The sequence below is a fragment of the Staurois parvus genome, unplaced genomic scaffold (assembly GCF_062004578.1).
Source record: "Staurois parvus isolate SC_StPar_1 unplaced genomic scaffold, SC_StPar_1.0 ptg000575l, whole genome shotgun sequence".
Classification (NCBI taxonomy): domain Eukaryota; kingdom Metazoa; phylum Chordata; class Amphibia; order Anura; family Ranidae; genus Staurois; species Staurois parvus.
The window spans coordinates 2724629-2747695 of NW_028318371.1; the positions used below are offsets into that span (position 1 = coordinate 2724629).

The 23067-nt window shown below is 42.7% G+C and overlaps 1 protein-coding gene across 5 annotated transcripts in view; it reads left to right on the plus strand.

Annotated features, from left to right (window-relative positions):
- The first annotated feature begins 314 nt into the window (after positions 1 to 314).
- Positions 315 to 23067, plus strand: part of LOC149450333 (cytochrome P450 2C3-like) — a 31682-nt gene continuing 8929 nt past the window's right edge. The window contains exons 1-7 of one of the 5 annotated variants that reach the window (XR_016315261.1): positions 315 to 495; positions 6407 to 6569; positions 10238 to 10378; positions 15599 to 15759; positions 18674 to 18847; positions 20571 to 20624; positions 21907 to 22045. Coding sequence is in view for 4 of the 5 variants with exons in the window: in XM_089691974.1 (XP_089548100.1) it covers positions 316 to 495; positions 6407 to 6569; positions 10238 to 10378; positions 15599 to 15759; positions 18674 to 18811 (783 nt within the window). In the remaining variant the exon portion in view is untranslated. Of the gene's footprint in view, positions 496 to 6406; positions 6570 to 10237; positions 10379 to 15598; positions 15760 to 18673; positions 18848 to 20570; positions 20713 to 21906; positions 22095 to 23067 lie in introns of those variants that run through there. The other 4 variants (XM_089691974.1, XM_089691975.1, XM_089691973.1 and 1 more) reach the window with 4 other exon arrangements.

The window sequence follows — 23067 nt, forward strand, 5'->3', positions numbered from 1 at the left end:
GGCTACAGCTTCACACATTTTTAAACGCACACCTGCTTAGTGTAACTATCCTACAAAACGTTTTGTTTTTGTCTGTGTCCTTGTTGTGGTGATTGTCAAAGCAGGAATTGAGGGGAAATCTCTAAAGGGGGTACAGTAACACAGAAAGGAGTTATGGTCATTGTGCAACGTGGGAGGAGCCAACCAGATGAAACTAAGTAAGGAATTTAACAAAGCCAGTCATTTCTCAGTTAGTCATTACAAGGAGCTGGGCTGTACAACTGGAGGAATATTGACCTCTGTCATAGTCTGTTTCTGTTAGTCTCTTCCAGAAAGATGGGATTCTCCACAATCCTCGCTCTGTTGGTCACTTTCGTCATCACCCTCCACTTTACCATATCATGGTGGAGACAGCGCACACGGAACAGGTCACTGCCCCCCGGACCCACCCCGCTGCCTTTCTTGGGCACCCCACAATATATGAATCAACGAACAGCCGATAAAAACTATCCTGTGGTAAGTTGAGCTTCAATCTGTACCTGGCCCTTATACTGGGGATGTACTGCTTGATTCCCAGCCAGCTAGTGAGGTAGACAAGGGACTCATCCACATAGATATTTTGGTCAGGGAAATACACTTCAGCAAATCTCTTGGAAAAAAAAATTATTCAATGGGCAGATTTTGTAGAGCTTATCATAGCCAGGCTGATTTCGGGGAGGGCACAGTGAATTATCGCTGAAATGCAGGAAGTGCATGATCATGTCATAGTGAGACCTGAACATTACAGCTGAATAAAGGGGCATGTGATGGATGGGGTGGGTGGACCAGTGAGCATGTTTTTCAGTTTTTTTTTTCTTGTAAGCCCCATGTTAATTGTACGGTCCAAAAATAATTTAAACTCCTCCATTGTGACACTGGGAATCAACGAGCCTGAGGCTCCAGGGCCTTCAAAAGTGTGATAGGTAGTCAGGGACTTGGATGTGCAATTTATAGTATATCCCTAGAACAGTGTTTTCCAACCTTTTTTCAGTTAAGGAACCCTTTAGAAGTATGCACAATCTCGAGGCACCCTGTTCAAAAATATAAAAAAATGGTACCATAGCTTGTAGACTCTATAACTTTCACACAGAAATACCAAATAACCAAAGTTACCAAATAATATACCCTGATTTGGGTTATTTTTTTACAAAGAAATGTAGCAGTATACATTTTGTCCTAATTTTATTAAGAAAAAATACTTATTTACAAAATTTTCTATTAGAAACTATGAAAAATTTGTTTTTTTTTCACATTGTTGTGAATGTTTTTTCTTATATCGCAAAAAAAAAAAATCCAGTAGTGATTAAATACCACCAAAAGAAAGCTCTATCTGTCTCAAAAAGATGATAAAAATGTAGTTTGGGTATTGTGTTGCATGACTGAGCAATTGTCATTCAAAGTGTGAGAGCGCTGAAAACCGACAATTGGCCTGGGCAGGAAGGAGGTAAAAGTGCCCGGTATTGGGATGAAGGTTTTTTGTGAAAAAAGCTGACCATTGTAAGCACTCCAGTCAATGGTTTACCTCAGCCTTCTAACTACCAATTTTGTTGGACAGCTTGGTCTATTAAAGGGATGTATAAAGGTCAAATATATGTGGTTTGGGATTTTACAGACATCCCGACTATTAATTTATAACATTACAATTTTTATTTACGCATTTTATAGCAGAACTATTTACCACTCCAAATCTGGAGAGTGGCAATCCCTTCTAGTCCAGGCCAATTTTTGAGATATTTAATCGCCGCTAGGTTTTTTTTATTCTTTTGCTATATAAACAAAAAAAGAGCGCCAATTTTGAAGAAAAGACAAATTTTTCTTAGTTTTTGATATAAAATTTTACAGCTAAATAATCTTTCTTCATAAATATACACCAAAATGTATTCTGATACTTATTTTGGTAAAAATAACCCAAAAAAGCGTCTATTATTTAATCTGTGTGAAAGTTGTACAGACTACAAACTATGGCATATATATATATGAAAATTATAAAAATGGCATGTAAAATTGACCAGTCCTGATGTAGTGACTGCCTAATTCATTTCTTCAGACTCAAAAATGCCAGGACAGAACAAATACCCCCAAATGAGCCCTTTTTTGGAAAGACAGTCAAATGTATTTAAAAGGAGGCATAGTGAGTTTTTTTGAATTTGTAATTTTTGTCAGTTTTTTTAAAAATAAAGAAATTAATATTTTTTTTCAAAGTTGTTATTTCTCATACATGTCATAGGCATATTTGAAATTGCACCCCGAAACACATTCTGTTATGCCTCCTGAGCAAGGGAATACCACATGCGTGAGACTTTTTCACAGCCTAGATGCATAGGAGGGTCCGAAATCCAAGGAGCACCTTCAGGTGTTCCAGGGGCATCAATTATACATCTAATTTCCTGAATACCTATCCCATTTGTGGAGGCCCTGGAGCATCAGGCCAGTTGAAACACTCACAAAATTACCCCATTTTGCTAAGCAAATACTCCCTAGGTATTTTCTGACAGGCATAATGAGTCTTTTGAAAATTTAAGTTTTTGGAAAATGTAGGAAAGAAAATGAAAATGTATTTTTGTTATTAACACAAATTTATCAATAAGATATTTTAGCAAACAGCATAGACTTAGAAATACACCAAAAAAAAAAACAGTCTACTACTCCTTACAAGTGTGGTGATACCACATGTGTGAGACTTTTTCATAGTCTTGCCACATAGAGGGGCCCAAATCCAAGGAGCACCTTCAGGCTTCCAGGGTCATAAATTATGCATCTAATTTCCTTACTACCTATCACATTTTTGGAGGCCCTGGAGCACCAGGACAGTAGAAATACCCAGAAAATGACCACACTTTGGAGAGTAAATACTCCAAGGCATTTTTAGTAGTATAATGAGTCTTTTGAAGTTTTGGAAAATGCAAAAAGTAAATAAAATTTTTTTTGTCAATATAAAGCAGTACCGCTAAAAAGGAAAGTTCCGCTTGTTTCCTTTACTGAAGATGCCAGCACCTGCACCCGAAGCTGATTGAAGAATCAGCTCGGGTGAGGACATCGCTGGACCCCAAGGGACAGGTACGTACCCTTATACTAAAAGTCAGCTGCTACAGTATTTGTAGCTGCTGACTTTTAATTTTTTGGGGAGAGCCCAGAGCTCCTCTTTAATAATATATTTCTCACACACATCATAGGCATTCTTAAAATTACACCCCATAACACATTACTCCTCCCAAATAAAGTGAAATCCCCGCCACCAATTGCAATGGCCATTTACCAGATGATAAGAACCCACGTTATAAGTGGTCTTAAATGAGCATGTCCATCAACAGTCAACCATCCACAGCTTCCGAGATCACATGGAAAGCTTCAACAGCATATAACCCAAAGGCACTTTAGGAGTCACCACCAAAAATCATGTAGTGCACCACCACTACACTCATAGCTACATAGTTAGTCTGGCTGAAAAAAAGACAAAAGTCCATCCAGTTAAACCACAAAAAAAAAAAAAATATAATCCTTTACCCACAGTTGATCCAGAGGAAGGCAAATAACTCAGCAAAGCATGATCCAATTTGCTCCTGCAGGGGAAAAAAATCCCCCCCCCGAGAGGCAATCGGATATTCCCTGGATCAACTTTACCTATAAATGTTATATCCAGTTATATTCTGTGTATCCAAGAAAGAAGCCAGGACTTTCCTACAGCAATCCACTGAGCTGGCCACAACCAACTCTTGAGGGAGTCTATTCCACATTCTCAGCTCTCACTGTGAAGAAACCTTTCCGTGTTTAGAGATTACATTTATTTTCCTCCAGATGTAAAGAGCGCCCCCTTGTCCTCTGTGATGACCTCAGGGGGAATAACTACACCGAGTTCACTATATGAACCACTGATGTATTTATACATGGAGATCATACCCCCCCCCCCCCCCTTATGTATTATACATGGAGATCATATCCCTCCTTATGTATTTATACATGGAGATCATATCCCCCCTTATGTATTATACATGGAGATCATATCCCTCCTTATGTATTATACATGGAGATCATATCCCCCTTATGTATTATACATGGAGATCATATCCCCCCTTATGTATTATACATGGAGATCATATCCCCCCCTTATGTATTATACATGGTGATCATATCCCCCCTTATGTATTATACATGGAGATCATATCCCCCCTTATGTATTATACATGGAGATCATATCCCCCCTTATGTATTATACATGGAGATCATATCCCCCCTTATGTATTATACATGGAGATCATATCCCCCCTTATGTATTATACATGGAGATCATATCCCCCCTTATGTATTATACATGGAGATCATATCCCCCTTATGTATTATACATGGAGATCATATCCCCCCTTATGTATTATACATGGAGATCATATCCCCCCTTATGTATTATACATGGAGATCATATCCCCCCCTTATGTATTATACATGGTGATCATATCCCCCCTTATGTATTATACATGGAGATCATATCCCCCCTTATGTATTATACATGGAGATCATATCCCCCTTATGTATTATACATGGTGATCATATCCCCCTTATGTATTATACATGGAGATCATATCCCCCCTTATGTATTATACATGGAGATCATATCCCCCCTTATGTATTATACATGGTGATCATATCCCCTCTTATGTATTATACATGGAGATCATATCCCCCCTTATGTATTATACATGGTGATCATATCCCCCCTTATGTATTATACATGGTGATCATATCCCCCCTTATGTATTATACATGGTGATCATATCCCCCTTATGTATTATACATGGAGATCATATCCCCCCCCCCTTATGTATTATACATGGAGATCATATCCCCCCTTATGTATTATACATGGAGATCATATCCCCCCTTATGTATTATACATGGTGATCATATCCCCCCTTATGTATTATACATGGAGATCATATCCCCCTTATGTATTATACATGGAGATCATATCCCCCTTATGTATTATACATGGAGATCATATCCCCCCTTATGTATTATACATGGAGATCATATCCCCCTTATGTATTATACATGGAGATCATATCCCCCTTATGTATTATACATGGAGATCATATCCCTCCTTATGTGTTATATATGGAGATCATATCCCCCTTATGTATTATACATGGAGATCATATCCCTCCTTATGTGTTATATATGGAGATCATATCCCCCTTATGTATTATACATGGAGATCATATCCCCCCCTTATGTATTATACATGGTGATCATATCCCCCTTATGTATTATACATGGAGATCATATCCCCCTTATGTATTATACATGGAGATCATATCCCTCTTATGTATTATACATGGAGATCATATCCCCCCTTATGTATTATACATGGTGATCATATCCCCCTTTATGTATTATACATGAAAAAATTGGGGAGTAGTACTGTGGGGGGATTTGTGTTGGGAGACAGGAAGGGGGAAGTGGATTTGTGCCAGGAGGGGGGATTTGGGAGGGGGGTTGTGCTAAAAAAAGGTCTTATGGTAGGGGGGAGAAGATTTGTGCTAGGAGGGTATATTTTTTGGAGGGGAGGTTGTGCTAGTAGGGATGATTGGGCGGTATTGGTGATGGGAGGGGAAGTTTTTTTGGGGAGGGAGATTTGTGCTTGGATGGAGGATTGTGGGAGGGGAATTTGTGCTGGGAGGGGTGATTTGGAGTTGGAGGAAGAGGATTTGTGCCCGGAGGAGAGATTTGAAGGGCAGAGAATTTGTGCTAGGAGGAATAAATAGTTTTTATTTTGGGGGGGGGGGGTGATGGGGGCATATAGGGAGAGAGAATATTTGAGCTGGGGGGATGAGGGGCAAAGACTTGTGCTGGGAGGGTGGATTTGTACAAGGAGGAGGGGGTATTTATGCTTAGCATGCAGATTAGTGTTCAATTTATTATGAGGGGAGGAGAGGATTTTTGCTGGAAAGGGGAATTTGGGGTGCGACAGGGGGTAAGAATTGTTCTAGGAAAGGAAATTTGAGTAGTAATGTGGGGGGATTTGTGTTGGGAGGTAAGATGGGGGAAGTGAATTTGTGCCAGGAGGGGGGATTTGAAGCCGTTCAACCATAAAAAGGTCACAGGTTGGGGTAAAATATGGAAGCCCAAAGATGTACAGGAAGATGCAAAGATTAGTGTCCCCAGACTATAATGCTGCCTCTGTGCTCACCCTTGGGGACATCTGAGGGATATGCTTTGTTCATATTTCATGTCGGAGATTTACAACCACTTTTAAATAATGGGTTTAGCTGCTACCTATCATTAGAAGGTGACACCAAGGCACGGGCTAGGGGTGTGTTGTAAGTCTGTTCCTACAGCAGAAGAATTCTTGTCATTGTTGACCTCTGACTACCTTCATTTCTTTAACCTATGACAGCTCAGACAAAAGTACGGCTCAGTATTTACCATCTGGAAACTGACGGAGCCGGTGGTGGTCCTCTGTGGTTATGAGGCGGTGAAGGATGCCCTTCTGAACCACGCCGAGGAGTTCAGTGCCCGCCCATTTATACCCACAGTGCACATCCCCACCAAAGGATACGGTAAGATTGCCAGGACACTCCTCGGTTGAACATACTTGGGTTCGGTTCATGGGGGGGCCATGGAATTTAACTGAAGTTTGAGCATGAATCCAAACCCTACTGAGGTCAATAGAAGCCTTTAAAAGCAGTTTTCAGCACCTTCAGGGGTAATAGGAAAGGGATTGTCAAGCAGTGTATGGGTAGCTGGGCACTGCGAAGGGGGATTTGCACCAACACAAACATTATCTTTTACAATGACCATAAGGCGGGAAGCAGCTATTTTAATATTAATTACAGTGAAGGCTTAAAAACACAAAATTCCTATAAATAACATGCCTGAGGGATGCCCTAAACCTGCCCTAGAAATGGTGCACCTGAACCCCTTACACTTCAACACAACACAAACAAGTGGACTGTTCATGTTGAGTACTATATTCTTTTTTTTTTTTATATTTATTTCCATTTGTTTTGCTTTATTACCTGTTTATACACTCACCGGCCACTTTATTAGGTACACCTATTCAATTGCTTGGTAACACAAATTGCTAATCAGCCAATCACTTGGCAGCAACTCAATGCATTTAGGCATTTAGATGTGGTGAAGACGACTTGCTGAAGTGCAAACCAAGCACCAGAATGGGGAAAAAAGGGGATTTAAGTGACTTTGAAAGTGGTGTGGGTGTTGGTGCCAGACAGGCTGGTTTGAGTATTTCAAAAACTGCTGATCTACTGGTATTTTCACACACAACCATCTCTAGGGAAATCGGAACTCATCAGACCAGGCAATGTTTTTCCAATCTTCTATTGTCCAATTTTGGTGAACCTGTACAAATTGTAGCCTCTGTTTCCTGCTCTAAACTCATGGAACCAGTTGTGGATTTAGTGTATGCCCTAAAAACCTTCACCTGATTCCTGAGGGTGTATGTCTTATGCCCTGTTCCTCTTCCTCCAATGCAGATACCTGGCAGTGATTACTGGTAATCCGGGCTGTCACTGTGATCTGTATCAGTATCTACAGGTGAAACTCAAAAAATTAGAATATGGTGCAAAAGTTCATTTATATCAGTAATGCAACTTAAAAGGTGTAACTAATATATGAGATAGACTCATTACATGCAAAGCAAGATAGTTCAAGCCGTGATTTGTCATCATTGTGATGATTATGGCTTACAGCTCATGAAAACCCCAAATCCACAATCTCAGAAAATGAGAATATTGTGAAAAGGTGGAATATTCTCGGCTCAAAGTGTCCCACTGTAATCAGCTCATTCAGCCATAACACCTGCAAAGGGTTCCTGAGCCTTTAAATGGTCTCTCAGTCTGGTTCAGTAGGAATCACAATCATGGGAAAGACTGCTGACCTGACACCATCATTGACACCCTCCATAAGGAGGGAAAGCCTCAAAAGGTAATGGCAAAAGAAGTTGGATGTTCCCAAAGTGCACAATAATAGAAAGTTATGTGGAAGGGAAAAGTGTGGAAGAAAAAAGTGCACAAGCAGCAGGGATGACCGCAGCCTGGAGAGGATTGTCAGAAAAAGGCCATTCAAAAGTGTTGGGGACTTTCACAAGGAGTGGATTGAGGCTGGAGTCAGTGCATCAAGAGCCACCACACACAGACGGATCCTGGACATGGGCTTCAAATGTCGTATTCCTCTTGTCAAGAAGCTCCTGAACAACAAACAACGTCAGAAGCGTCTTACCTGGGCTAAAGAAAAACAGACCTGGTCTGTTGCTCAGTGGTCCAAAATCCTCTTTTCTGATGAGAGCAACTTTTGCATCTCATTTGGAAACCAAGGACCCCGAGTATGGAGGAAGAATGGAGAGGCCCAAGGACCCCGAGTATGGAGGAAGAATGGAGAGGCCCAAGGACCCCGAGTATGGAGGAGGAATGGAGAGGCACAAGGACCCCGAGTATGGAGGAAGAATAGAGAGGCCCAAGGACCCCGAGTATGGAGGAAGAATGGAAAGGCCCAAGGACCCCGAGTATGGAGGAAGAATGGAGAGGCCCAAGGACCCCGACTATGGAGGAGGAATGGAGAGGCACAAGGACCCCGAGTATGGAGGAAGAATGGAGAGGCCCAAGGACCCCGAGTATGGAGGAAGAATGGAGAGTACAAGGACCCCGAGTATGGAGGAAGAATGGAGAGGCACACACTGCAAGATGCTTGAAGTCCAGTGTGAAGTTTCCACAGTCTGTGTTGATTTGGGGAGCCATGTCATCTGCTGGTGTTGGTCCACTGTGCTTCATTAAGTCCAGGGTCAACGCAGCCGTCTACCAGGAGATTTTGGAGCACTTCATGCTTCCTTCCGCAGACGAGCTTTATGGGGATGTGACTTCATTTTCCAGCAGGACTTGGCACCGCCCACACTGCCAGAAGCACCAAAACCTGGTTCAATGACCGTGGGATTGCTGTGCTTTATTGGCCAGCAAACTCGCCTGACCTGAACCCCATAGAGAATCTATGGGGCATTGCCAAGAGAAATATGAGAGATATGAGACTGAACAATGCAGAAGTGCTGAAGACCGCTATTGAAGCATCCTGGTCTTCCATAACACCTCAGCAGTGCCACAGGCTGATAGCTTCCATGCCACGCTGCATTGAGGCAGTAATTGCTGCAAAAGGGGCCCAAACCAAGTACTGAGTACATATGCAGCTTCTACTTTTCAGAGGTCCGATATTGTTCTATGTACAATCCGTGTTTTATTGATTGCATGGAATATTCTCATTTTCTGAGATTGTGGATTTGGGGTTTTCATGAGCTGTAAGCCATAATCATCACAATGATGACAAATTACGGCTTGAACTATCTTGCTTTGCATGAAATGAGTCTATCTCATATATTAGTTTCACCTTTTAAGTTGCTGCACTGAAATAAATCAACTTTTGCACCATATTCTAATTTTTCGAGTTTCACCTGTATATGCAGGGCTGCTGTTAGGCATCACGGGGCCCCGTACAGCAAATGTGACAGGGCCCCCCAATTAACACAGTTTACTATGCTTCAGTTATGAGTGAACACAGTGAGTGATCGGTACCAATCACTCATTTTGTTTATTCAGGAAAGGAAGGGGCTGGTAAATGTGACATATTTACGTACCTTTCCCCACTCCTCATGTTGAGGATCCTATTGTGTGCCTGCAGCTGCTGGTGGGAAGGAGAGGAGGGAAGCCGGCAGCACTGCGGGGGTGAGGGGGCACACAGGATGGTTTGAGCAGCATGGGGAAATGTATTGTGTACTGGGAGGTGCTTGGGAAGCATCTTCTTGGCAGAGATACCCAGTCGGGGAGTCTGTCACACTGGAAAGTGCAAAATCTGGTGCAGCTCTTCATGGAACCCAATCGCTTCCAGATTTTTTGTCAAACCTTAACTGAACAAGCTGAAGTTAGAAGCTGATTGGCCGCCATGCACAGCTGCACCAGATTATGCGCTCTCCAGCTTTAGTAAATCAACCCCCTTGCATTCATCATATGAAACCATTGAAATCAGATATATTGGGGTTGATTTACTAAAACTGGCCGCTATGCACAGTTGCACCTGATTTTGCACTCTCCAGTTTCAGATTGAATCCTTTGTATTTGTCCCCTTTGATTGGTAAGGAACACTCCCATGGAGACCGTGGCTTCGTATACCTTATAGATGGAGCTGCAGTTTGTAACTAATTGCTGATGATGATTCACTTCTTCAGGTTTTAATGGCCCCCGATGGCGTCCTCTGCGCCGCTTTGCCATCTCCTTCCTGAGGGACTTTGGGATGGGGAAGAAGACCATGGTATCCCGCGTGCTTGAGGAGACAACGTATCTCACCCAGGCAGTGGCTGAGACAGAAGGTAGGAGAAATCTTTTTATTTCCTAAAATTTTTATTGCAAAATTGGCTGCACGAAAAATGGGAATCTTGCATATTCAGAGAACCTAAAGGGGACCATATGGTCACTAAACTGTGGCCAATGGGCTGGATGCAGCCATTTGCTTGCCTTTATCCAGCCTTTGTGTCAGTATTCCTCTCACTGACACCAAAGAGAAGGTGACATTCTTTCCACTGACATCAATGACGGAGCACTATTCCTTTCACAGACGCCAATGATGGGGCACTATGTCATTTTTTTTTTACTTCCACTGACCACAAATCCTGAAGCCTTGTTTATTCCCACTAATACCAGGACATTTTCTATTCCCACTGGGCACAGTCCAGCACCCCTAAAGTCTGAAGGACCATAATTTGGCCCTTTGCTTAGAAAGTTTGGAAACTCTGGTCTAATATTTGTGGGTCACTGGCTGGGAATGATGGCTGTGCTTCATTCAGCTACTCCCAGCAGTAGAACACTACCTTGTGCATGAGTCTGTTGAATGCAAATCCATATTGGCAATTACTGAGCTGGCCAGAACTAGTTCTTGAGGACGAATTTCCACAGCTCTTACTGTGAAGAAGCCTTTCCATATGTGGAGGTTAAATTTCTTTTCCTCCAGCTGTAAAGAGTTCCCCCTTGTCCTCTGTAATGACCTGGAAGCGAATAGCTCTACACCGAGTTCACTGTATGGACCATTTATGTATTTATACATATTGATCAAATCCCCCCTTAATCTCCTCTTCTCGATAGAGAATAAATTCAGTTCCTCTAATCTTTCCACATTAGCCGAGCTCCTCCATGCCTTCTATCAGTTTGGTTGCACATTCTCCAATTCTCCAACATCCTTTTGATGAACTAGTGGTGTCCAAAACTCACTCTCTCGCTGTCAGGGAATGCCTGAATGATTATTTTAGTCGGCTAAATCGATTGAATCACAGTGCCTCCAATCCAAAAACAATTTATAAAAATAATTTAACTGACTTAATAATTATTCTGAGTTAATTTTAGCAAAGCAAAATTCTTTAAGAACACAACAAGACTGGTGTAAGTATAGACCGCAGATTATCAAAAATAAATTAATATTTATCAGGAAAATGTGGAATAGACTCCCTCAAGAGTTGGTTCTGGGCAGCTCAGTGGATTGCTTTAAAAATGTCCTGGATTATTTCTTAGATACACAGAATATAACTGGATATAACATTTACAGGTCCAGTTCATCCAGGGAATATCTGATTGCCTCTCGGGCGATCAGGAAGTAATTTTTTCCCCTGTAGGAGCAAATTGGATCGTGGTTTTCTGGGTTTTTTGTCTTCCTCTGGATCAACTGTGGGTGTAGGATTATAATTTTTTTTTATGGTTGAACTGGATGGACTTTTGTCTTTTTTCTGCCAGACTAATTATGGAACTATGTAACAATAACTCTACACCGAGTTCAATATATGAACCACTGATATATTTATTCATGGAGATCATATCCCCCCCTTATGTATTATACATGGAGATCATATCCCCCCTTATGTATTATAGATGGAGATCATATCCCCCCCCCTTATGTATTATACATGGAGATCATATCCCCCCTTATGTATTATACATGGAGATCATATCCCCCTTATGTATTATACATGGTGATCATATCTCCCCCTTATGTATTATACATGGAGATCATATCCCCCCTTATGTATTATACATGGAGATCATATCCCCCTTATGTATTATACATGGAGATCATATCCCCCCCCCCCCTTATGTATTATACATGGAGATCATATCCCCCCCCCTTATGTATTATATATGGAGATCATATCCCCCCTTATGTATTATACATGGAGATCATATCCCCCCTTATGTATTATACATGGAGATCATATCCCCCTTATGTATTATACATGGAGATCATATCCCCCTTATGTATTATACATGGAGATCATATCCCCCCTTATGTATTATACATGGAGATCATATCCCCCTTATGTATTATACATGGAGATCATATCCCCCTTATGTATTATACATGGTGATCATATCCCCCCCTTATGTATTATACATGGAGATCATATCCCCCCTTATGTATTATACATGGAGATCATATCCCCCTTATGTATTATACATGGAGATCATATCCCCCCCCTTATGTATTATACATGGAGATCATATCCCCCCCCCCTTATGTATTATATATGGAGATCATATCCCCCCTTATGTATTATACATGGAGATCATATCCCCCTTATGTATTATACATGGAGATCATATCCCCCTTATGTATTATACATGGAGATCATATCCCCCCCTTATGTATTATACATGGAGATCATATCCCCCCCTTATGTATTATACATGGAGATCATATCCCCCCCTTATGTATTATACATGGAGATCATATCCCCCCCTTATGTATTATACATGGAGATCATATCCCCCCCTTATGTATTATACATGGAGATCATATCCCCCCCTTATGTATTATACATGGAGATCATATCCCCCCTTATGTATTATACATGGTGATCATATCCCCCCTTATGTATTATACATGGTGATCATATCCCCCCTTATGTATTATACATGGAGATCATATCCCCCCCTTATGTATTATACATGGAGATCATATCCCCCTTATGTATTATACATGGAGATCATATCCCCCCTTATGTATTATACATGGAGATCATATCCCCCTTATGTATTATACATGGTGATCATATCCCCCCCCTAATGTATTATACATGGTGATCATATCCCCCCCTAATGTATTATACATGGTGATCATATCCCCCCCCTAATGTATTATACATGGAGATCATATCCCCCCCTAATGTATTATACATGGTGATCATATCCCCCCCCTAATGTATTATACATGGAGATCATATCCCTACCTTATGTATTATACATGGTGATCATATCCCACCCCCCCTAATGTATTATACATGGAGATCATATCCCCCCTTATGTATTATACATGGAGATCATATCCCCCCTTATGTATTATACATGGAGATCATATCCCCCCTTATGTATTATACATGGAGATCATATCCCCCCTTATGTATTATATATGGAGATCATATCCCCCCTTATGTATTATACATGGAGATCATATCCCCCCCTTATGTATTATACATGGTGATCATACCCCCCTTATGTATTATACATGGAGATCCTATCCCCCCTTATGTATTATACATTGAGATCATATCCCCCCCTTATGTATTAAACATGGAGATCATATCCCCCCTTATGTATTATACATGGAGATCATATCCCCCTTATGTATTATACATGGAGATCATATCCCCCCTTATGTATTATACATGGAGAGCATCCCCCCCCTTATGTATTATACATGGAGAGCATACCCCCCCCCTTATGTATTCTACATGGAGATCATATCCCCCCCCTTTTGTATTCTACATGGAGATCATATCCCCCCCCCTTATGTATTCTACATGGAGATCATATCCCCCCCTTATGTATTATACATGGAGATCATATCCCCCCCCTTATGTATTATACATGGAGATCATATCCCCCCTTATGTATTGTACATGGAGATCATATCCCCCCCTTATGTATTATACATGGAGATCATATCCCCCTTATGTATTATACATGGAGATCATATCCCCCTTATGTATTATACATGGAGATCATATCCCCCCCTTATGTATTATACCTGTTGATCATATCCCCCCTTATGTATTATACATGGAGATCGTATCCCCCTTATGTATTATACATGGAGATCGTATCCCCCCTTATGTATTATACATGGAGATCATATCCCCCCTTATGTATTATACATGGTGATCATATCCCCCCTTATGTATTATACATGGTGATCATATCCCCCCTTATGTATTATACATGGAGATCATATCCCCCCTTATGTATTATACATGGAGATCATATCCCTCCCTTATGTATTATACATGTTGATCATATCCCCCCTTAATCTCCTCTTCTCAAGAGAGAAGACATTCAGTTCTTTTAATCTTTCCTCATAGCTGAGCTCCTCCATGCCTATTATCAGTTTAGTTGCCCTTCTCTGTACTTTCTCCAGTTCCCCAATGTTCTTTTTGTGAATTGGTGCCCAAAACTGAACTGCATATTCCAGATGAGGTCTTACTAATGATTTCTACCGGGGGGGAAAATTATATCTCTCTCTGGAGTCTATACCTCTCCTAATATAAGAGAGGATTTTGCTCGCTTTAGAACCCGCAGCTTGGCATTGCATTCCATTATTAAGCTTGTGATCTACCCAGAACCCCCAGATCCTTCTCCACCATTGACTCCCCCAGATCCTTCTCCACCATTGACCCCCCCAGATCCTTCTCCACCATTGACTCCCCCAGATCCTTCTCCACCATTGACTCCCCCAGATCCTTCTCCACCATTGACCCCCCCAGATCCTTCTCCACCATTGACCCCCCCAGATCCTTCTCCACCATTGACCCTCCCAGATCCTTCTCCACCATTGATTCCCCCAATTGTATTCCCCCCAGTATGTATGATGCATGCATGTCGTTAGTTCTCCAAGATGTTTGGAACAACCTACCCTCCGAGTTCCTTCAAAAACTGTGTGCAAATGTAGCTAGAGGAATTGGTGCTGCAAAGGTGGTCACACCAAATATCCTTCTGTTCATTTACTTTCAATGTTGTTCACCGATAAAAAATAAACTACTATCACTTCTATTTCTGAAAGCAGTCTTCATTTACAGCATTTTTTCACACCTACCTAAAACGTTTGCACAGTTGTGTATTTATCCTGGTGTGGAGTGTTGGAGATGTGGGGTAACATCCTGCCTATTTGCTGCGATTGCCCTGTAATGCACAAATTCTGGTCCCAGATCTTGCTATTGGCTCACAGACAAACTTGGACAACAATCCGGCCACCTGCCTGCTTCATCTCATGCCAATTCCAAGTATACGTAATACTTACTGATTCAGCACCTCAGTGTAGCAAAGGCATGCATCCAATGCAACTGGAGGCAGCCCAATCCACCCACTATTGGCCAATGGAACTTCAAATTTTTCAAATGACACGGAGGACCAGATGACATTCTGGACTGTTTATAGAGGACCTGATGTCGTTAAGAGAAAAATCAGAAAAATGTAAAATGTTCTACTTTGTTCTACTATTGTAAAATACGACTTTGTATACCAGATGCTGTAAAAAAATGTTTTCATTATTTTAGGAGAACCATTCAACCCGCTACTGATCCTGGCCAGCGCTGTTGAGAATATTATCAGTTCAATGCTGTTTGGAGAACGTTTTGACTACAAAGACCCAAAGTTACATGATCTGCTATCTTACACCTCCCAACACGTCAAGAATTTTTCATCCCCATTTCACGCGGTATGTTTACTGTCAGTGATTGACTTGTCCTCCTGTCTTCTACTAGCACCTTCAGTTACTGTCACTGGAAACCAGTCATGCATGTTGCCAGGTTTCCTTGAATGACTCATATTTGGCTCCAAACTTCACTGCCGTGTTCTTCTGTATTGTATTTTATCACTATAATTGCTGCTAACTTTAGGTATTTTTGGAGAAAATTAATAATATATTAAAGGTTAATGGTTTGGTTTAGAGTTTAGTCTGGGGTTATAGTATATCTAAACCAACATCTGTTTGGTATCAGGCCTCACTTTATATACCAGGGGTGTCAAACCGGCGGCCCTCCAGCTGTTGCGAAACTACAAGTCCCATCATGCCTCTGCCTTTGGGAGTCATGCTTGGAACTGTCAGTCTTGCAATGCCTCATGGGACTTGTAGTTTGGCAACAGCTGGAGGGCCGCCAGTTTGACACCTGTGTTATATACAGTAGGTTTTTTTTTTTTTTTTGGAGGAGGCAGGGATTACCTGGAGGTCCTGCCTGTGACAGCCCTTACTATTATAAGCTGACAACGTTGAGACATTGCTAGCAATTAGCAGCAGTGTAGTCAGCCTGCCATGCAATCTCCTTCAGTTGGCCCTTGGGCTGCCTGTCTGGTAGAAAGCCAGGGAGGAAGCCCAATGGCCAACAGAAATGGCTCACAGAACAGGCTGACAACCCTGCTGACAAATGAAAAGCAGTGACTTCGTGTTGTCAGCCTACAACATGAAGTGCTGTTACTGGCAGAACCTCCAGTTAGGAAGCATTGCACCTGATACACAAAAATGATTTGTAAAGAAAACTATATACTGTGAATTGAAGTTTATTCTGCTTATATTTCGCCTTCTCTGGCTCCTCCCCCCCCCCACCCCCCCCCCCCCCTCCATTGGCTAATGACATGTTTATGAACCTTCCATTTTCATTACATAGCTTATTTTAGATCTAGTGATGTCATTGCGCCACTGGAAAGATTGGGCGTGGTTTTTATCTCATGGAACATTGGCCCGTGGCTAAAATGGAAGCAGAATACGGGGGGTCAGCAGTAAGTAAGTGACCCAGAGGTCAGTAGTAGGTTATGTATAGTTCAGAGGTCAGTAGTAGGTGATGTATAGTTCAGAGGTCAGTAGTGGGTGATGTATAGTTCAGAGGTCAGTAGTGGGTGATGTATAGTTCAGAGGTCAGTAGTAGGTGATGTATAGTTCAGAGGTCAGTAGTAGGTGATGTAGAGTTCAGGGGTCAGTAGTAGGTGATGTAGAGTTCAGGGGTCAGTAGTAGGTGATGTAAAGTTCAGAGGTCAGTAGTGGGTCATGTATAGTTCAGAGGTTAGTATTAGGTGATGTATAGTTCAGAGGTCAGTAGTAGGTGATGCAGAGTTCAGAGGTAAATAGTAGGTGATGTATAGTTCAGAGGTTAGTAGTAGGTGATGCAGAGTTCAAAGGTCAGTAGTAGGTGATGCAGAGTCCAGAGATTAGTAGTAAGTGATGCATAGTCCAGAGGTAAGTAGTAGGCGATGTATAGTTCAGAGGTCAGTAGTGGGTGATGTATAGTTCAGAGGTCAGTAGTGGGTGATGTATAGTTCAGAGGTAAGTAGTAGGTGATGTATAGTTCAGAGGTCAGTAGTAGGTGATGTATAGTTCAGAGGTAAGTAGTAGGTGATGTATAGTTCAGAGGTCATTTAGTGGGTGATGTATAGTTCAGAGGTCAGTAGTAGGTGATGTATAGTTCAGAGGTCAGTAGTGGGTGATGTATAGTTCAGAGGTCATTTAGTGGGTGATGTATAGTTCAGAGGTCAGTAGTAGGTGATGTATAGTTCAGAGGTCAGTAGTGGGTGATGTATAGTTCAGAGGTCAGTAGTGGGTGATGTATGGTTCAGAGGTCAATGGTAGGTGATGTATAGTTCAGAGGTCAGTAGTAAGTGAGATAGGAGCTTCCAGTAAAGACCAACATCTAACTCAACTACATTAAAGTCTAAAAAAAACCACCCAACATTCTAGTCATAACACATGGAATATGAAGAAATGGAGGATGAGGCTGCTGTGACCAATAAAATACACAATAAACACTTGTACAATTAAACACACCATGCTGAAATGAAAAGTCCCCAACTATATTTGCAAGATATGGAAATATCATAGTGTTCTGTGAATACATACACATGGAGAAGCAATATACAATATACAGGCAATATATTTCAGAGTTTGTGTATTAATAAAGCTGTAAGTGCTGTGTAATGCTATGCTATGTAATGTATCATCAGCCTCATCCTCCCTATCTTCATCTATGTTTTATGTATTCTGAGTAGAATGTTGGGGGGGGGGGGGGGTCCAATCAGGGTTTTTGGTAGTTGGGTTATATACCCACACCTGCTGGGCATCTATACTATATACTAAGCACCTTCTGGTTACTTGACAGCTATCATCTGATAGGGAGAGGAAAGGATATTTGATCAGATCATCTCCCCCCGCAGCTCCACTGGCACTCGATCTCCTCCACAACTGCAGCAAAGATTCATGTAGTGCTTGTGATGGTTTCATAGTGGGGATCGGCTCTCACTTGGTTCCTTCTCCAGCAGGCAAGGAGTTAATGGTTAACTGTTATGTGTGGCCCGCTTGGCTCCTTCCCCAGACAATGTCAGAGAACCGGCATCATCCCATGTTCAGGAACATGTCGGGGCACAGTAGGCCCCCTTCCCTTGGAGCCCATGTGCACCACACATTGCACCCATGGATGATGCTCCTCTGAGCTAATTGCATTCCTGGCAGATCTTTTTCTGTACCTGCAGCATCATTAAGGGATAAACATTAGTTATTTGCATGCATTGCAGAGCTGAAAAAAAACCAGTACATCATAATTTGTAATTCTCAGTGTTTTTTTTCTCCTTGTGTTTCCACTGGTCAGGTCTGCAACTTCTTCCCGTTCCTCCTCAAGCTGCCAATAGTATCAAAAATTGCCTACAAGGAAAGCTCCTACCTGCAGAACTTTGTGCTAGACTACATTGAGGAGCACAAGCGCACCCTGAATCCCGAGGCCCCCTAAGATTTGATTGATTATTTCCTGCTGAAGATGAAAGAGGTGTGTACACCAAGTGTCGTCTTGTGAAGTATCCTTGATAATCATTGGTTGTATTGCCATAAACCAGGCAATTTCTCTGGAGAATGTCTGTGTGAATGTAATTGGTTGTACTGGATTAGGATTACATTAGAGTGCAATGGTCCATTTTCAGAATTCCCCTCTCTCTTTTCCTTTCTATCTCCGCACTTCTCTCCCCTCCTCTGCCTTCATTTCTTCTTTCCCTTTCATCTCTTCTCCCCTCTCCTCCCCCTTTCCCTTGCCTCTTCCTACACCTCATTCCTCCCTGCTCCTCTCCCTTTCTATTTAGCGCCATTTGTCTTCTCTTTCTATTTTTTTGGAGAAAGACAATATTGAGTTGGCCCCGCCCTTTGCAGCTATAACAGCTTCAACTTTTCTGGGAAGGCCGTCCACAAGGTTTAGGAGGGTGTCTATGGAAAGGTTGGACCATTCTTCCAGAAGCACATTTGTCAGGTCAGGCACTGATGTCGGGGGAGGAGGCCTGGCTCGCAGTCTCCGCTCTAATTCATCCCAAAGGTGCTCTGTTGGGTTAAGGTCAGAATTCTGTGCAGACCAGTCAAGTTCCTCCACCCCAAACTGAATCCTCCATGTCTTTATGGACCTTGCTTTGTGCACTGGTGCTCAGTCATGTTGGAACAGGAAGCGGCCATCCCCAAACTCTTCCCACAAATTTGAGAGCATGAAATTGTCCAAAATGTCTTGGTATGCTGGAACTAAGAGGCCAAGCCCAACCCCTGAAAAACAACCCCACATCATATTCCCCCCTCCACCAAACTTTACACTTAGAAAGGTTCTCCTGGCAACTGCCAAACCCAGACACGTCCATCAGATTGCCAGACAGAGAAGCATGGTTGGTCACTCCAGAGAACACGTCTCCGCTGCTCTAGAGTCCAGTGGCAGCGTGCTTTACACCACTGCATCCGATGCTTTGCATTGCACTTGGTGATGTAAGGCTTGGATGCAGCTGCTTGGCCATGGAAACCCATTCCATGAAGATCTCTACACACTGTTGTTGGGCTCATCTGAAGACCACACCAAGTTTGGAGGTCTTTAGCTATTGACTCTGTAGACAGTTGGCGACTTCTGCGCACTGTGCACTTCAGCATGCTCTGACCCCGCCCTGTCATGTGACGTGGCCTACCACTTGGTGGCTGAGTGGCTGTTGTTCCCAGTTGCTTCCACTTTGTTATAATCCCACTAACAGTTGAGCGTGGAATATTTAGTAGCCAGGAAATGTCACGGATGGACTTATTGCACAGGTGGCAACCTATCACGGGACCACGCTTGGAGTCACTGAGCTCCTGAGAGAGACCCATTCTTTCACCAATGTTTGTAGAAGCAGTCTGCATGCCTAGGGGCTTGATTGTATACACCTGTGGCCATGGAGGGGATTGGAACACCTGAATCACATGATATGGAGGGGATTGGAACACCTGAATCACATGTTTTGGAGGGCGGGGCCAATACTTTGGCAATACAGTGTATGTGTAAAAGGGTCTTTAACTGTAACTGTGTCTTCAATTTTTTATTTAACACATTGCAAAAAAGTGTCCAGTGGGTAGTGAGAAAGTATTAATAGTCTTTTGCAGGATGCTTTGAACATACATTTATATGCAACCTCAATGCCCTTTGCAGCTGCTGTAATATTTGGTTCATGTTGGTTGCTTGTTTCTGCTGATGTTAATTCCCCTCTCTGTCTCCTCAGGTGGAACATGAGAAGGATCCAGATTTCTGTGATGAGAGCCTACAGGCAATCTTGGTGAGTCTGATATCGGCAGGTTCCGAGACCACCGTTAGCACCCTGAAATTCTGCCTGGTCTTGTTCGCTCACTATCCTGATGTACAGGGTAAGATCCATTTGTGGAATGCAGAAAGACATGTTATGTTCATCTGCCAAATATCCCATCCTGCACTACACCACCAGGAAAGAACTGGCTGCAGATCCACCTTTACATTGATTTGTTTATGACCTAGAAGTGCTCTGAAAAGACATAAGTGAGAACTGAAAAACAAGAAAACATTTTATTTATACTTGGATGTTGTGGAACCCCCAGGCCACATCCTCCATTGACCAAAAAAATGTCTAGTCTGAGCATCTCTAACATAGCAAAATCCATCCACCATCTCCGGCCACCAATTGCAGAGTGCTGCAGGAGATGGCTAGTAGTTTGCTGGCTGTGTGGAGACAACTGGTGGAGTTCTGAGTGTTGCCAAGTGCAAGACAACTGAATAGGGTGAGAGGTACTTGTACTGTCTATAGTCGGGGCTTTTCTTCCTTCAAAATAGGTGCAGGAACTCCTCCCCTCTGAGGTATTTCTTGTCTCCGCCCCCTACCCCTGACCTTCACTTCATTCCACCCTCTACCCACCTCCCAGTACTTCTCCTTTTAGAGAATACAGGGCCAAGTATCATTTTGTGCTGCTAAATAATCTGTATGGAATTTGTTAATGATAACAAGAAAAGGAGAAACATACACCCCCCCCCCCCCCGTAGCCAGCAGCAATAGACCCCCTCTGCAACACTTGGTCTCCAAAACAAATTATATGTTTGGCAACGATAGACCTCCAGCAGCTACAACAGATCTCCCAGCAGACAGAATCAATAGACTCTCCAGCAGCTAGCAACAATAGACAATATACCCCTCCCTCAACAGTAGATCCCTTCCAGCAACAATGGACCCCCGTCAACAATAGACTTCCCCACCAGGAACAATAGACCACGACACAAAAATAGATCCCCTTCAGTGACAATAGATCCCCCAGCAGCCAGCAACAATAGATCTTCCAGCACACCCCAGCACCCCTTGCCATTACATACATTCAGTGCTGGAGGTGCCAGAACTGTGTTCCTCTGCATTCCCACTGAAAGAAAGCCCCGTCCATAGTTATGCTCCTCTTCTATTTCTAGACTCCCAACCAGTACTGGCCAACAAACTCCATGCTGGAAGCGCTCATTCTCAACATACATTTTTATAAATTCTAATAATTCCCTTTTACACAGACAGTTTAGGGAAATCTCAGGTACCTTCTTTTCCATTTCAGCAAAGGTCCAACAAGAAATTGATGAGGTGACGCAGTCATTGCGCCTACCTAGGTTCGAAGACCGACCACAAATGCCGTACACCAATGCTGTCATTCATGAAATGCAGAGAGTTTTAGACCTGACATCAACTACTCTCCTCCATGCTGTGACCAAAGACATCGAGTTCCATGGATACGCCATCCCGAAGGTATACAACCATGATATTCCAGCCTGTGTTTTTGTCAGACTGTGTAGATCAAATGGGAAATAGTAATGAGACACAGCTTACATTTTAAAAGGGGGGGAGGGGAATGTAAAATTAGTTGTAGGGTATATAGGCACATGCCATATTTCTGCCATACAAAAATATGGACGGTTACTTGTGCTGTGCATGGCCAGCTACTAGTTGGATGCCATGCTGTCTGTTCATTCTGAGTTTGTTTCTTTTAATATATACCTTAGCAGAATGTAATATAATGCAGTGCAGAAAAGACAATAAGAAACCATTCTTTCCTCTTACCTGAAAAAAGGTGCAAATACCAAGCGCAATGAGGTTCCAGGGGATATGTAGATGACCACATTATGGGCAGCTCCAGCCACTCATCTGACCAGCAATGAGACATGAGCACAAAACAACAAATGAAGGAGCGCTCCCAACCCTGTGCAAGTCAATAGAATCACCAGCCCAGGAACAGATAAAATCAAAACACACTTTAATGTTGGGTTAAAAATCATGACATGTAGGAGCAGGGCTGTGGATAAGGGGGTACCACCAGTCCTCCTGTACGGGGCCCAGGCCAGCAGGGGGGCCCTATGCAGCTGGGTGAATCGGATGTGGGCAGGGAGGATGATCAGCATGGCGGGGGGGGGGGCAATTCTGGAACTGATCCCCTGTATGGCTCCCTCTGCAGCAGCTGAAAGCTGGCTTCTACTCCTCTCCCTCTTGCTGGCTTTCAGCTGCTGCAGTTGGAGTCATACAGGGGACTGGTTCCAGTAATTGCCCCCCTGGTGCACCTATCACCCTTCCTGCGCATCATACATTTCCTCCTGCTGCCCAGGCCTTCCCCTGTGTGCCCCCTCCCCTGCAGTGCTGCTGGCTTCCCTCCACCCTTCAAACCAGCAGCTGCAAGCAGACAATAGGATCCTTCAGGATGGAGAGTGGGGGAAGGGTCCTTTAAATA